A 17,024-nucleotide genomic window follows, 5' to 3' on the forward strand; every position below is an offset into this window, starting at 1 on the left:
CTTGAACATATAGCATGAACAATCTTGATTAATTAGATCTGAGCCTTGGTCTTCCCCCCTTTTGTAAGGATCTGATAGCATCTTGAACCTCTGGAAGGCTCAGAGGTCACACCATCTTCTGTATGCAGGGCACCGTATATACTCACATATAAGTTGGGTCTTGAAACCTGAAAAATTGATCATAAAATCAGACCCTGACTTATACATCCATCCATCCATTATCCAACCCGCTATATCCTAACTACAGGGTCACGGGGGTCTGCTGGAGCCAATCCCAGCCAACACAGGGCACAAGGCAGGAAACAAACCCAGGGCAGGGTGCCAGCCCACCGCAGCTGACTTCTACACCCGTTCAAAACTACGACACATTTTTTTTTTACATCTTCTTGCCTCATCCAATCTCGCACCAGTTTCTCAGATACATCGAATTTTGTTGCAGCAGTGCAGTTACCAATTTCTTTTGCCACTTCAATGACTTTTAATTTAAAACCAGCTTCATATTTTCTTCTGATCGAGCACTCCATCGTAGATATTGGATGCTCTTACGATAAAGGTGTATGAGGGTGTGAGATACAAAAAACACAAATCGGTGCAAACGTCACTTCGGAATAGTTTGGGTGTTACCGTATAGTCATGGACCAATAGCGTGAGTTTTCCACATTCGACTTATACGACTGACATTATAAAATACCGGAAATAATACAGTAAAATCAAGCCTTATCTGTGGGAGGAGTTAAATGTGAGTATATACGGTATGTCAAGCTGTGTGGAATTAAATTAATCTACATGATGTAGCCTTCAGGAGCTTGTGGGGCCTTAGTTAAATGATTTTTTTTTTTTTTCCGGTTAACATTCTTCAGGCACCACGTGAAGTGAGCGGCCAGAGAATCTCTCTGCATTTGACTCATTTATATTGTGAATTTGTTTTGCTATAAGGAACTACCTGTAAAAAAGGAAAAAAATGGTATGGAATGTAGTCTATAGAATACTTCCATGCAAGTTAGATTTAAGTGATACTACAGGAAATCACTTAACAGTAGATTTTACAATACAATACAAACAAATATTTTGTACAATACTGTAATATAGAATCAAGTAGATAGATAGATAGATAGATAGATAGATAGATAGATAGATAGATAGATAGATAGATACTTTATTAATCCCAAGGGGAAATTCACATAATCCAGCAGCAGTATACTGATACAAAGAAACAATATTAAATTAAATAGTAATAAAAATGAAAAGAATTAAAATAAAATTAATGTTCGCATTTACTCCCCCGGGTGGAATTGAAGAGTCGCATAGTGTGGGGGAGGAACGATCTATATTAACATATTAAATATTTATTTAGTACATAGATACTGTAAATGTAGAATAAAATGAACAGTAGATTGAATCTTGTAAACAAGTTTAATAATATTTCATTTGAAACTAAGCACATTGGAGTAACTTAATTTAACAAGCTGCAAAAATAGACCAGTACAGGGCTGGCTAAATACCACATTGACCTTTACAGATTGAGGTGTGTGTGTGTGTATGCATGTGTATGTATTTGTGCTTGTGTGTTCATTTCTTTCTCTTCATCATCCGGCAAATACTCTCGTAGAGGAAAAAAACTGTCAGCTATCTTTACTTGAGTGTGTGTGTGTAAGCATGTATGCTTGAGTATTCGTACATGTATGTTTAAATAAATTAAGCATCTCAAACATTTTGCAAATCAATAGGCCTGGTAACATGATTAAACAGAGCAAGCTGCAACAATGTTAGTTAAATTAAACAATATCTATTGCAGTTATCAAAATACATAGGTAAACTGCATTTGAAGGACATGGGGACAAATACTTGACCAAACTGGACCAAAAACAATACATATGGAGTCTATAACAAAACAAAAATAAGACAACTTGTTTAAAAAAGACAGGTCAGGTTTTTCAGAAGTTATCATTGTATACAGGTTTAGGCATTCAGGATGGATATATCAGAAAACTCTTTTTCTGAATTTTTATGTCTTTGCTAGGATGTACCCATCAGGAACTCTAAACAGCACAAGAAAACCACATCATTTTCTGATGAAAATTGTAATTTTAAGATGTGAAAATCAATTTTGATTTTCACAGACACCATGACAAAATCAACTTTTAACTGTTTTTGGAACATCATAAAATTACAATCTGAACTTGACTTGATGGTAACCTTTTGAGCGCATCACCAAAGATTCATTTATATGGAAGTAATATACAAAATATTCAAGTCAATTAAATGTGTAACAGTAAACTAATCCGTAATTGAAGTCACACAGAATGTTTCTCTGTTTTAAGACAAACAAGATGGTTTTACCAATGCCTTTCAGTGGGAGATTCTAAAATTTCAAAAATAATTGCTAATCACATTTTATGTGAACAAACCTAAAAAATGTTTTTAATAAAAGCTCAACTTTCAAGACATTCAGATGTGTATATCATCATAAAGTATTCCTTTAATATAGGGTTTCTTCATTTTTTTTTCTTGCAACCCAATCTTGCCCTTCTTATTGTCATCACAAGTATCAGAACCAGGGGGCAGAACAATGTTGCTGAACCAACCCTCAGCGACCGACCATGACACACTTCATAAAACATACATGACATTATTCCTATTAAATACAACAAACTCACAATTTTAAGTGACCCAATGGTGGCAATCCATGATCATAACAGTTTCTGCTGTAATATAATGAACACACTCATATTCCAGTAATGTTCCCCAATTGTGCTAGAAACTCTCTGTCAAAGAAATTAAAAACAATCAAATGTCTGGCTTCGATAAAACTGGGTGTTTTGGAGGGTTGATCAAATATACAGTAGGTGTAGCAAGTATATGAATCTATAAAAACCTTATTATTATTTTTGCTTATTTAAATGATCCTACATCTGTTCGTATTTCTGACATGCTTTTCAGGTTAAGGCTTGGACCTTTTACCTGTTCCAAGAATGAGAGCTAAAACTTTATAGGGGAGGTAACCTTTCATTTTTAATGTGTCCATTTGTGGAGCAGCCTCCCAGAGCATCCAGAGCTATCTCAACCAGATGACATTTTGAAAAGCAATTTTAAAGCATTATAACATTAGATAGATAGATAGATAGACAGACAGACAGACAGACAGACAGACAGACAGATAGATAGATAGATAGATAGATAGATAGATAGATAGATAGATAGATAGATAGATAGATAGATAGATATTCTTTCATGTTAGACTTGTATATTAACATATAAGATGTGTCTTAATTTGTTGTCTTAGTTCTTTGATGTCAGATCTTTAATGCTTTTTATTATATAGTTACTGTTTGACTCTCCCATCTCCTCTCAAGCTCACAGTCAATTATTTTCTTTGCTCATCAATTCAGTGCAGTTCACTTAAGCAGTCATGTTTTTAAGGTGTCTGACCCAGATTTCTGCTCCTTGTCACCCAGTCTGCTGTTTTACAGTGGCTGTGCCAATTAAACCCACACTCCCATCTGGAGTTATCACATTGCATTCTGGCAAAACGAAAAAGAAACTAACAGTGACAGCATGCTAATGGAAAATTGAAAGCTTGCACACAGATTAGTTCACCCCAAGTCTCCAGACAGAGTCACCTCATGTGATAATAGTTGATTGACTGCATTTGTTCCACAATGAAAGCTTCTCTAAAAGCAAGTGGCACAGTGGGCTTTGACATTTTACTTGAGGTGAAGCAATAAGGATTAAAATGGGAGCCAGAGCAGCAATTTCAGGATTTCTCAGAAGTTACTGGGATCCAAAGAATCATGATTGCATTCAATTGGGCACACCTGCCTCCCTTAAAATCAGTACTAATGTGTTACTTTTTCTCTAGAACTCCATTGCACTGGGCCGCTGCATCAGGGAAGTCTGACTGTGTGCAAGCACTACTCCAACTTGGGGTCGAGCACAGCCCTCGGGACATCAATGAAAACACCCCACTGACATATGCAATGTACTGCGGACACACAGCATGCATCAAGCTGCTCTCCCCAGAAAACAGGTAGGCAGTTAAAAAGCTGTTAATCAGTCTCACAGGGTGAGGAACAGTGGCTGTCAGAAAGGCAGGAAGTCTCTTTTTAACATTACCCTTTTTTAACTTATCAAGTCATTTAAAGGCTTGCAAAAATCCCCTTTCTTATTACTTGCACTGAGGTGTGATAATCTGACCTCATACGTGAAGCAGTCCTCTAATCTTGAATCATGCAATCACCAGTGTAGGGGCTGGAAAGACATAACTTGTCAGGGAGGAACATAATGCAGACTCCAACAAGTACAGTCCTGTAATGTTGCATTTTTAAATGTTACTCCATTTCATTTTATCCATTTTGTGTACCAAGTTATCCAATTCAGAGTTATACAACGCCAGATTATATTCTAGCAGCATAGGATGCAATGCAGTATCCAATCCTGTATATAGCACCAGTCCATCGCAGGGCCAATCCATTGTGCACCGAGGCTTACTTAACAATTTAGAGTCATAACATTGACCTCACTGCTTCTAAACATTCCTGGATCCTTCATTTTTTCGTTCCTTGTTTGTATGGATACTTTTCCACTAACACCAAGAAAAAACACCAAGAAATAGAGGCAAGGCTGATGGCCAGGTTTCATGTGTTTAACCTTCACAAGCAAGAACGTGATGCCTGTCGATCAATTACATTAAATTCAAGTGACACGAATTTCAGTTTTTACCCTCATTGAACCAATTTATCCATTGCTCATTTCAATTTCTTACTTGACTATTTTGCTTGTTAATGTTTTAGGCTGGAAAGTGTAGTTGTTTCTGGCAACATGTCTGTCTATATGCAAACTAAAGTTTCCAAATCTCATTGAACATTGTCAGTAAGTCTTTGCACTTTGTTTTAATAAAAAATCAATTATTACACAGAACAATAATAACCCTAAAAACAAGTTTTAAAAATAGCTGATATATAGGGTGGTCCAGATCTAATTATGCAATTTTCATTACGCTCTAACTTATTAAGTTTTTTACATAGAAAATCACCCAAAAAATCCCGGACCATCGAGAAGTGTGCAAACTGACGATATGAAGAATCGTCTTCACGCCGAACTGGAATCGTCCCCACATAAATCAAAGTCATCCAGATGATCTGGATCTGCATAATTAGATCTGGACCACCCTGTAGATATAAAGCTTAAGGTACTGGCTTGATATCTGTATGTTGATGCGAAGATCACAGCTTCAATGAAGAGTTAACAGACCAGCACTGGTTCCACATACAGGCCAGGGACTAACTACTGTATTCTGAGAAATTTGATACATGGTTTCAGAAATGTAATTTAAAATAAGTGAAAAAAAAAACAGGAACCTACTATAGCCTGCTTCTGTGTACCTCCTGGTGGATAGTGGATGAGCAGCACATGTAGAATCTACGCCAACCTGGGAACACCTCAACAGATGAAACCTGTTTCTTTGTCAAATGGCATTGCTAGCCTATATTTCTTTGTGTGAACTTAACTGGGTGGCATGGTGGCACAGTTTTTGCGCTTCCATCTTATATATATATATCTCCAGTGACGTGAGTTCAAATCCCAATCATTGTCAGCATATGATTTACTCGAACTCTCTGTGTCTGTATGGATTTTCTCCTACATTCTCCCACATTGGCACCCTTCTACATGTTAGATTTGGTTCACTCATTCTGCCCATAACTCGGTCCTGAAATTAACTTTCACCCATGAACAGCTTTTGGCCCTGTAACTGATGTTGTTTAATTATTGTTGGCTTCCTATGACCCTATAATGGAATAAATGTATAGGTGTAATGGACAGATGGATGGATGTCATCGTGACTGGTAAACTGCACTGAAAATTGGTTTGATATTTAACACAACAGTCTCTTATATGCAGAACATTTCTTCACCACATACCAGATGAGAATTAATCATGAGGATTGGGGCTGCATGTTATGAATAGCCTTCATCTGCCTTTGTATGTCAAATTTTCTAACTGAAACTTCCATGATTACAATAACTAAATGAGAGGACCGTCACAGGTGGATTTTTATGAAGTTTTTGGGATAAAAGCACTAATAAATTCACTACACATTTATGTAATCTGCTTAAAGGGACCACCATCCAGTCATTCAAGACTCACAACCCAGTCATTCAGCTCGTTTTAGTCTTATATTTTCTTCTGCAGTGCTGTGTATTGATTTAGCAGGAAGCCTATTTGCATAAAAGGACAGTGAGGAAAGATGATTAAAACAAAATGTAAAACTAAGTAATAGTAAGATAACTGGTCAATAATCTGAGTTTTATGATGCTCCTCTGGTTATTTTTATTATTTTAAGTCCCTAGAGATCCTGTCAATGCCTACTATATATAACAACTTTCACCATAAAGCATATGACTTTACAAAGCTTAGGACATTAAAAGATGTTTAAAAAATGATTAGTAGTGAAAAAATAAATGCAGAGTTCAATAGAGTTCCAAGCCAACATGACAGGATTTCCATGTTTTTATTATTATTGTAATGTGTAATCCGTCAGTTCCAATAAACAAATATTATAAACTCTGCAGACTGTTCAGAGGAATATAATCTATTGCACCTGGACAGAAGTAACTTAGAATAATCAAGATCTTTTTGGAATCCTGGCACACAGATCTCAAGAAGAGAGCAAGTACCATAAAAAAGTAGGAGAGATGCTGTACATGTCAGGAAACGAAGGAATGAATGCAGGCAAAGAGCCGTGCACATATATTTCATGTCCTGGAAAGTAAAGCACCAGGCCAGAGGAGAGAAAGTTGTAGCTGGGGCAGAAAATCTAATACTCTTCAAGAAACTACAGATAAGTCAAAAAGAAGGCTCTTTTGTACCTTTAAAACAGACAAAAACAGAGAGTGATGGAGAAAGAGAGGAACTGAAGCCAGTGAGAGCTAGTGAAGTGACAGGAGACCTCCTAGTCAACAGGTGGTAGCATATAGTGTAGGTACTAACTGGGGAAGGAAAAGACTTATGAGTTCACTCTTTTAGCTGAGAGATGTAAACCAAACTGAAAGTCTACATTGATATTGTAGTTGCCTTAAACAAGCGGTGGCTTTGATGAAAGTTACATTTTCTTGAGGCATACTTTATGTCTTGCTGCTCAAACTTACAGAATTTGATCTTAATTTTCCCACCTGTCTTTCAAAGAGATTACTTCTTTCTTTCTCATTTACATTAGATTTACTTATTAAACCTAATCTTTGTGTTTTAGTTTATAGTTTATATATACAGGTATATCTATATAAATAAATGTCAATGTGTGTATGTAAAGTATATATGTTCCAGCATCATGTCCAAATGGCTGGAGCGATTTTCATGAAACTTGGTACACATGTTTCTCAGTGGTCGACTAAAAATACTGTAGGGTGAAATCAACCCTAACCCACCCCCCTTCTTGGTAGGATGGGGGGGGGGTGATCTTGCAGTCTTGTATGCATGTTATCATCCAGTTGACACTCGGAACGACCACCAGAGGGCGAACTGGAGGTGACTGCTAGCATTCATTGTTTGAGCGTTACCATGCCCCTGTTGCTTTTCAAATTAAATAGAGTTGGCCGGTTCTGAGCGTCAACTGAATGATAACATACATACAAGACCTCAAAACAAGAACATTACTGAGTCTTCACTGTTTGTTAATTTATTTTTATTTTTAAAGCTGTGTTTTTTTAATTTTATTTTTCTCAAACAAGTTAAAAAAAACACTTTATTTTCCTCCCGGGCAACACTGGGTATTTCAGCTAGTGTATATATATATATATATATATATATATATATATATATATATATATATATATATATATATATATATATATATATATATATATATATATATATATATATAAGACTTTGATCTTTCCTTCTGTTGCACAATTACTCATGACCTACTTGGACTTGAACCTGGTCTTAATCAAAAGCTTTACATTCTGGAAATTCTAAACATGTTACATAATAGCAACCTCAGTAGAGTGGTCATGTGTTTAATGAGGCAAAGTGATCACAAAACTAAGTGAAATAGCAGGGAGAAAAAGAAGAACAATGACATCTTCTGATTGTCAAGCAAAACACAGAAGCTGCTTATGTGTCTTCTCTCCCCAAACACTGGAAGAGGAAGAAGAGATGAAATGTAGTCAAAACCATTGCATCAAAGCCTAAAAGTTCAGAAATCAGAAATTCGAGAGACAGAGAGATTCACACAATGTTCATCATGGTTCTTTATCCAAATCACTGATTCAAATGGATCATCATGTCGGTATTTAAGGGGTCACACTGATAACATAAGACACAGCACCTTCTGAAACCACATTGCTTGGCAACCAGAAGCAGCGTACCAGTAGCAGGAATGATAACATGGTAGTGCCAATATGCAAAACAAAATAAATGTTTTAAAATGAAATAAATGATCACTAAATAATCATGTATTATTTCCTGTTTGTATTTTTCATATATTTTTATTTTTTCAATAAAACAATCGTTTTCATGTTTAACTTGAATAGTCTAGCTTACTCTATATGAGCCACTACAAGTAATAAAATACATTATGACTTGTAGAGGAACTGAAAGAAGAAACTAGTCTATTTTAGGTCAAATGTGTTTCACAACTGATTTGTATTCCTTTGTTGCACAGTTTTGGTCATTTATTAGTTGTAATGTAATGTTTTATTGTTATGTTTATGCATTTGTTCTTCAATATTTTAAATTGACTATGAAAAACGCTATCCACTTTTCACAGTTTGTGAAAAGAATTATTAGATCTTGCTTTGGTTTCAACAGTTTGGGCTTTGGCACTTTTTTTTTAATGTTCTCTATTTGTTTGAACATTTTCCATTTTGTAACTATTATTTGGACCCTTCACCCTACGCTAGTACTTCTTTTTTGAAATCATTTCACTACAGGAACTTAACATGCTAAGCCTAATTGTAATTTTTCAGAAAAAGTCAGAAACCAATGTAATATTTGAAGCCAACACTTGTGGTTTTCCTAGTTAAAAAAACCTGCAATTTCATTTAATTCATTTCATGTAATTTATTTTATTTCCATAAAAAGTAGCCTGTCTTTCTACATATTTCAAAGATCAGATGATGCTAACAAACATTTCAAATATAATGATTGCTCTGACACCACAAATGCATTTGAATTCAGCGATAGCAGCTGCTTATGTGCCAACAACCCTAACTAGGAACAACAACAACATTTATTTATATAGCACATTTTCATACAAAAAATGTAGCTCAGCGTGCTTTACATAATGAAGAATAGAAAAATAAAGGACACAGTAAGAAAATAAAATAAGTTAACATTAATTAACATAGAATAAGAGTAAGGTCCGATGGCCAGGGAGGACAGAAAACACACAAAAAAAACTCCAGACGGCTGAAGAAAAAAATAAAATCTGCAGGGATTCCAGACCATTAGACTGCCCAGTCCCCTCTCGGCAATCTACCTAACATAAGTGAAACAGTCCTCTTTGGATTTAGGGTTCTCACGGAAGGACTTGATGATGATGGTCACGTAGACTTCTGGCTTTCAGTCCATCAATGTTGGTGCATCATGATGCTTTGAGTAGGTGGTGGTGGCGCAGGACGCCACCACAAAGAAACTGGAAAAAGAAACAGGAGAGAAAGTAGGGGTTAGTACGGAATTTAGAGCCACCATGAATAGTTATTATGATGAATTGAACATACAGAGTATCAGGATTAAATTAAAGTGAAGTTATGAGAAGGCCATGTTAAAGTAATGTGTTTTCAGCAGTGTTTTAAAGTGCTCTACTGTATTAGCCTGGCGAATTCCTATTGGCAGGCTATTCCAGAGGGCGGCACGGTGGCGCAGTGGTAGCGCTGCTGCCTCGCAGTTAGGAGACCTGGGTTCGCTTCCCGGGTCCTCCCTGCGTGGAGTTTGCATGTTCTCCCGTGTCTGCGTGGGTTTCCTCCGGCGCTCCGGTTTCCTCCCACAATCCAAAGACATGCAGGTTAGGTGGATTGGCGATTCTAAATTGGCCCTAGTGTGTGCTTGGTGTGTTTGTGTGTGTCCTGCGGTGGGTTGGCACCCTGCCCAGGATTGGTTCCTGCCTTGTGCCCTGTGTTGGCTGGGATTGGCTCCAGCAGACCCCCGTGACCCTATTCGGATTCAGCGGGTTAGAAAATGGATGGATGGAGGCTATTCCAGATTTTAGGTGCATAACAGCAGAAGGCCGCCTCACCACTTCTTTTAAGTCTTTTAAGTTAAGTTAAGGAAGTGAGTAACATTAACAAAAAGTTAACTTGAAGATGTCAATCCTAAAAAAAAAAATGAAAATATTTTTTAAAATAAACTGATAAAATCAAAAAATAACAAAAAAATATACAAGTGGTGTCAATGTGACATTGTTACTATGTTAGTGTATATTGTAAATCATCTGTTAAAATGCCTTCAGTATACTTTATGACATGCATATAGAATTATACAGGTTTATATGCATAATATATAAATCTGTGGCCATGGGTCACTTTTTTTTTTTTCTGTCCACCCTGGCCATCGGACCTTACTTATTCTATGTTAATTAATGTTGACTTATTTTATTTTCTTACTGTGTCTTTTATTCTTCTATTCTTCATTTTGTAAAGAACTTTGAGCTACATTTTTTTTGTATGAAAATGTGCTATTTAAATAAATGTTGTTGTTGTTGTTGTTGTTGGATGACACACCGTTTTACACTTTCATGTCTGTGACTTGAAAATATACTTATCCATATTACATCAAGACTAAATGATAAACATCTTGTGTAAATCTTAGAAATGGGATGATTAGATTATTACTATATAAAATGTTGTACTGTCACAGGAGCACAGAGTTTGATCATGTGTTTATTGAAGCAAAGTGATCACAAAACTAAGTGACATAGCAAGGAGAAAAAGAAGAGCAACGAGTGTCAAGCAAAACATAGAAGTTGCTTATGTGTCTTTTACAATCCTAACTTTTATCAGTAATAACAATACCAAACATACCAGTCAGAACACTTAATCTTAGACACTACAGAAGATTAAAGTAATCTCTACTTTGCATTAACAATGTAAGGATGGTCAGTGATGCCTGAATGCAAATCCTACACACAATGCATTAAAATACATATACATTCACATAATGGGGCCTTTGAAACTTTCCTTAACATGGTGAAGCAAAAGGGTGTGGAGTCACATTCAAAAAATAACAGAGATAAGTAGACTATATTAAATGTGCTTTTTAACAGCACTTTACAATGTTGTAGTTACAAATGTAGCCTAAATAGGTTTGTAGTGGCTTGATAGTTTTCACACAGTGCGGAGTCCAATCCAAGTAATGTCCAATAAAATGGCATTGATTAATGTGTATAATTGTTTGAGTCGGTCTGTGACTATCTGATGTTAATTTTTCTTATACATAAAATTTTTTAAACTATCAATAATACAATAGTACCTAATAATTACCAAAAGACCATACATTCCCCATCTAGCCATTAATATTAAATCTCTGATCAATTCATTAAAATTATATAAATAACTAAAAACTTGGAAAGGAACTGGCTTATTGTATATCGGGAATACCAAAGATGACACTAATTTTAAAGATATGAACTCCAGTCTGTAGATGCGCAGAAACAAAGGCAGCTTTTTGGCTCCAGATAAACTGTAAGCCCAGCTCTGCGTTTTGTACATTGTACCATAAAATAACTCGTTTGCCATGGTGCAAGCTCTGCCAATCGTATTTACAGCACAATCAGCGACAGTACAGTCCTTGCTGCATGCCCAGTGTTTTCAGTCTTCTGCCCAGAGATTAGATACAGCTCCCTTTCTAAACCTTTGTTATGTTAATATCACTTGTAAAATTTGTAGCTTTCTTTTTTCTTTGAAATTTTATTAATTTTATTGCAATCATTCCATACAAATCAATCAATTTTTACAAAAAGTAGGATTGACAGCAAATCGACCCCCACCCCTGAGAGAGAGAGCAAGGCCAACGGAGTAAAACTTAAGGCTTGTAAACATACCTAAATTGATGAGTTTGATAAGCCAATACAGATGAATGGAGAAGAAAATGAAATGCAGAAATAATTGCTTCCTCTCTGCTTTAAGAGCTTATTCTAAAATATTACTGATTACATCCTGCCATGTTTTGAAAAAAATCTGTACAGATCTTCTAACTGAATATTTGATTTTTTCCAATTTCAAATAGTATAAAACATCGGTTTCCCACTGACTTAAAAGAAGAGAGTTTGGATTCTTCCAGTTTAGCAAAATAAGTCTGTGTGCCAGCAGTGTAGTGAATGCAATCACAGTTTGTTTGTCCTTCTCCACTTTAAACCCATCTAGAAGAACACCAAACACAGCTGTTAGTGGATTAGGAGTGATTGTGTCACCAAGGCTGTCTGAAAGGTAATTAAACATTTTGGTCCAGAATGACGTTAAATTTGGTGCAGGCCCAGAACATGTGACCCAGTGAGGCTGGGACTTGATTGCAGCGTTCGCAGGTTGGATCTTGCCCGGAAACCTTTTGGACAATTTTAAATGAGACAGATGCATTCAATATATAATTTTGAGTTGAATAATTGTATGCTTTGCACATATGGAGCTCGAATGAATTCTCTGCATTGCTATTTTCCACTCCTTTTCTGATATATTAATTGAGAGATCTTTGCAGCTTTCCAGTGTAATGAATTAGTTGAAACACCTTTTAGGTGCTGGTTGATATTGTCATCGTTACAATAATAATTGTCAGATAATCCATCCATTCATCCATTATCCAACCCACTACATCCCAACTACAGGGTCACAGGGGTCTGCTGGAGCCAGTCCCAGCCAACACAGGAAACAAACCCTGGGAAGGGCGCCAGCCCACCACAGTTGTCAGATAATATTTCAGTCAATTCAGTCTTATATATACTTACATAATTGCTTTTCACTTCCATTCATTTGCAGAGAAGAGACTTTTTTTGTTGTAATTTATGGTTAACTTACATATAGCGGCAAGAGAAGGGTACTGCTGTATGAGCTGCTTGTGCGCACCCTCCCCAGCATTTTACTCACTTGCCTTGGGCATCCTGTTGGAGGAGTAAGAGAGGAAACTATACAAAATATTGAATCAATATACAAGTTGGTGTAACCTCTGTTGGGCAGAATGTTTCTCCGTTTTAGGACAGACAAGTTTGCAGAATCGCCAAACTTGAAGAATGCTTTTCAAAGGGGGATTTTCAAATTTCAAATCTTTGTACAGCACAATGTGATAGACATGGCTATCACAGTAGGTGCTTCGTGCATTTTATGCAAATGCACCTAAAAATCATTCATTCATTTATCCGTTCATTAATTTATTTTACAATCCCACTTTTTGCATGAAGTGGAATGAAATGAAAAAATGTGCAAAATGAACCTGGAAGAGCTGTCAGACTGAGACATATGTTTGAATAACCAGATACTGGAAATAAATCCAGCACAGAAAATTATAAAACTTTGTAAAATCACGAGAAATAACATATGATTAGATATGAAACCATATTGCACTGCTTACTTTATATATCGAAAATGTTGTATTCATCATAGGGAGTTAATATGCACTAGTAAACATGTGCATGCCTGCATTTTAGAATATATACCAATTGTTTGTCATATTAAATATGACCATTATTTTCATCTGCATGTTTATGGCTATATTTCTCACATTAGAGAGCAAAATAAATTGAAAGTTAATTAAGAGAGTGACATTTATAAAATTTTGTGTTTTTCTTATGCTTTTCCTAACTTTATTATGGTGAATCAGAAGATGGTTTTAACATACTTAGCTTAAAGTTTCCCAGCCCAGTTAACGGACTTCACTCATCCATTAATTATCAAATATAACTCATCCATTTCAGGGTAACAAGGATCAAAGCTTATTCTGCCAGTGTCCTTTATGGGGTACCAGACCACTGCATGATACATTCATATACACATCCACACTCACTTACATGTTACCACTTTAAGGTAGTGAAAGGACCATTTAATTAATAGATTAGAGTTGATTTGGAGGGTGTTTGAGAGAAAAACTGCAGTGCATGATGAAAAATCTGTATCAAGGAGACAACATGAAAATTGTAGAAAATGACTTGCCTGAGATCTGACCCCTAGACAGTGAGGCTTTGAGGCAGCACCATGGTGCAACAGTGCCACCTCAATGCAGTGCCTACCTGACCATAACAGGTAGTTCTGCAGGACTCTAAAAAATACCTTATAATTTTAACCTGAAGCAAATAAATAGTTGTTAAGAATATTTCTCGTAATCATACATTCCACACTCATACACTTTTATGGTAGGAATTCATGTCCACCATTTTTCAAGGTGTGTTCAAATGTTTCTGATCCTTTTTTCTTTCTGTCTCACTTCCTCAGGAGCTGAAACTGACTAGGCAATAACTTTGAGTTTCCTTCCTTTCTGTGTCAAATCTTGCCATTTGCGTCTCACTGTTCCCACTTATGAGAACTGTTGCAACAGCACTTCCCTCAGAGAACTCTGACATGATCTGGCTTATGATTTTATTTTTTTCTAACTGTTCCCTGGCTTCTATAAACTATTTAAGAATAGTGCTTTCTGTTTGTCACCTGAAGGGATCTAGTGGTTATATTCATTTACTTGTTTACTTGTGTTTTTAAGATTGTAAAATATGATTCACATCTTGTTTTCTTTATTGATGCCATGATGTTGGATGCAACACCCTGTTGGTGGGATGCTGACCCCAGAGGTCACACGTCATGACCTCACTAGCATAACATTTTTAAAGTTCCTGGTCATCCAAGATTGGATTGCCAAAAGAAAATAAAACCTCTGTGTCATTTTGTAGTTTTTGAATTTACTGGCTATGACTGTTTTTTCTTCCCTCTGATTACGGTTTATGCATTGCATTTCCTGGTTGTGTTCTTTGACTGCAATTCTGGCTGCATATCCTTTCTTAATTTAATCATAGTTTTCATTGTAACTACCCCTGTGTGTATCCTGGCATCTCTGTGCCATGTTCTAAAACCATTCTCTCTCAAAACTGCTGTCGGTTCATGCAAGCAGTGCACCCTCAACAAATCAGCTGAACCTTTTAAAAACATAACGGTCTCATATTGCTTAATGTTATGATTTATATTTTTGAAACTATACATAATTTATTTTTCTTCTTTTCTAGTAACATATATTATCATCATTTTAATTGTTATTGCACATACAAAAAAAAATTCGAAATTAGGGTTTGGGGGTGATTTTTGATTCCACCTTCTGTTTTTACAGAGAAATGAATGCAGTGGGCAAGGGTTGTTTTTTACATCCTAGAAATATAGCTAAAATTAAACATTTTCTTTCAGCTAAAAATCTAGAGCTGGTTATCCACACTTTTATTTTTAATCGACTGGACTATTGCAACTCATTGTACTTTGGTGTCAGTCAGTCCCCTTTAGCTTATCTGTATCTGGTTCAAAATGCAGAGAAAAGGTTAACAGTCCTTTGGCCTTTCTTTGTTGACTTTGGTTAGGTATAGGATTGAGTTTAAGATGCTTGTGTTTGTGTTGGCTCCTATATTTAAGATCCTTCTTTTCAGTATTCCACCTCCAAGAAGCTATTATCGTCTTTTTAATCTCTTTTGTGTGCACCACACTCTTGCCACATATGGAGTGGAAATCAAGCATTTTCAGTGACTGCCCCAAAACTTTGGGATGTACAGTACCACCTCTAGATGTCAGGACCATTTCCACCTTACTGACACAGAAAATTCCAATTTTTACTCTGGCTTTTAGGGATGTAGTATAATTTATATGCTCGATATGTCTGTCACGGGGATGGGAATGTCCTTTCGGAGGAGATTGGAGGATTACTGTAGTGTTTATGTAGTACGTTGTTTTTATTGTGTTTTGAATATAAAACATATACGTATATTTTTTAAATTTTGTTTTTATGTTCTACAGCAGTTCTGTCAGAAGTTAGTTGTTTTAAATGTATTTTATAAATTTATTTGGAAATTTGGTTATTGATGTTGGCAAGGATGTGTAGGTTAATGTCATTTTGTGTGCTTTTGGACAGCCGCAGCTGTCTTGTTATTAATGACAGCAACCTGTTGCTACCTAAGAGTTACATTGTATGACATCATTAAGTCTCCACTATTTAAGATGGTGGCATACTATTGTCAGTGTCCAAGATTCTAGATTGTTCTTTAAAATAAAAAAAAACTAAATGTGTTAGTTATTGCTAATAGATTTAGCTAGATTTTTTTCACAAGTGTTTGACCTTAATTTATTTAGTTAAACCATAGTGTTTTTTGATAATTGTTTACCTTTTGTTATGTGTTTATTGCTACACTGATTACTAGTTTTTGATCACTTTTTCTTTTTCTGGTTCCGCACCTTGCTGCCATTCTTTGGGCTGCCATTTCCACCTGGCAGAACACTTAACATTTTTTTCTTCTCTGTTAGCTAATACAACCTTTAACCTAACTTAAAACAAATTCTCATGCTGGGCCATCAGTGCTCAATTTCATGTTGAAGCATTTGGCAAAATATAAAACACATGAAAACCCTTAGAACCAGCAGACTCTATGGTGCATATAAACTTAAAGCAAAAAGTTAAGCAACTTTAGATTTTTTTAGAAAGGGACATTTTTGTATTTACTCAATATCAAAAAAATAATTTCTCTAAAAAAGAAAAGGTCCACTTTTGAATAAAAAGAAGCAAAAAGAGAAAAAAATACTAATGACATGAATGAAAAAAGTAATCAAAAACAAGGAGCAGAAGAGCAGATTAAGAAGATATCTATACATTAGCATCTTTAGTAATGGGTAAAATATCAATTGTGGACATGCACCTTGTTGTGCATCATGCCATCATGTCACACAGAATGCAAATATTTGAGAAATATAAATATATGAAATGTGACTGTGTGTATGAGTCGGCCCTATGAAGGACTGACCCTCCTGTTCATGTTACTGGCTAGAATGGGAATAAGTGAATTCAGGAATTGAATCAGTAGGTGAAGG

At 35.8% G+C, this 17,024-nt stretch overlaps 1 protein-coding gene across 2 annotated transcripts in view; it reads left to right on the top strand.

The window, feature by feature from the left end:
• ankrd55 (ankyrin repeat domain 55) overlaps nucleotides 1-17,024 on the top strand; it is an 85,259-nt gene that overhangs the window by 47,655 nt on the left and 20,580 nt on the right. The window contains exon 8 of one of the 2 annotated variants that reach the window (XM_039758755.1): nucleotides 3,860-4,027. The exons of the other annotated variant lie outside the window; for it this stretch is intronic. Within the exon in view, the coding sequence (XP_039614689.1) occupies nucleotides 3,860-4,027 (168 nt within the window). The remainder of the gene's footprint in view (nucleotides 1-3,859; nucleotides 4,028-17,024) is intronic. 2 annotated transcript variants of the gene reach the window in all.

This window comes from Polypterus senegalus, chromosome 7 (genome assembly GCF_016835505.1).
Source record: "Polypterus senegalus isolate Bchr_013 chromosome 7, ASM1683550v1, whole genome shotgun sequence".
In the NCBI taxonomy this organism is placed as follows: domain Eukaryota; kingdom Metazoa; phylum Chordata; class Cladistia; order Polypteriformes; family Polypteridae; genus Polypterus; species Polypterus senegalus.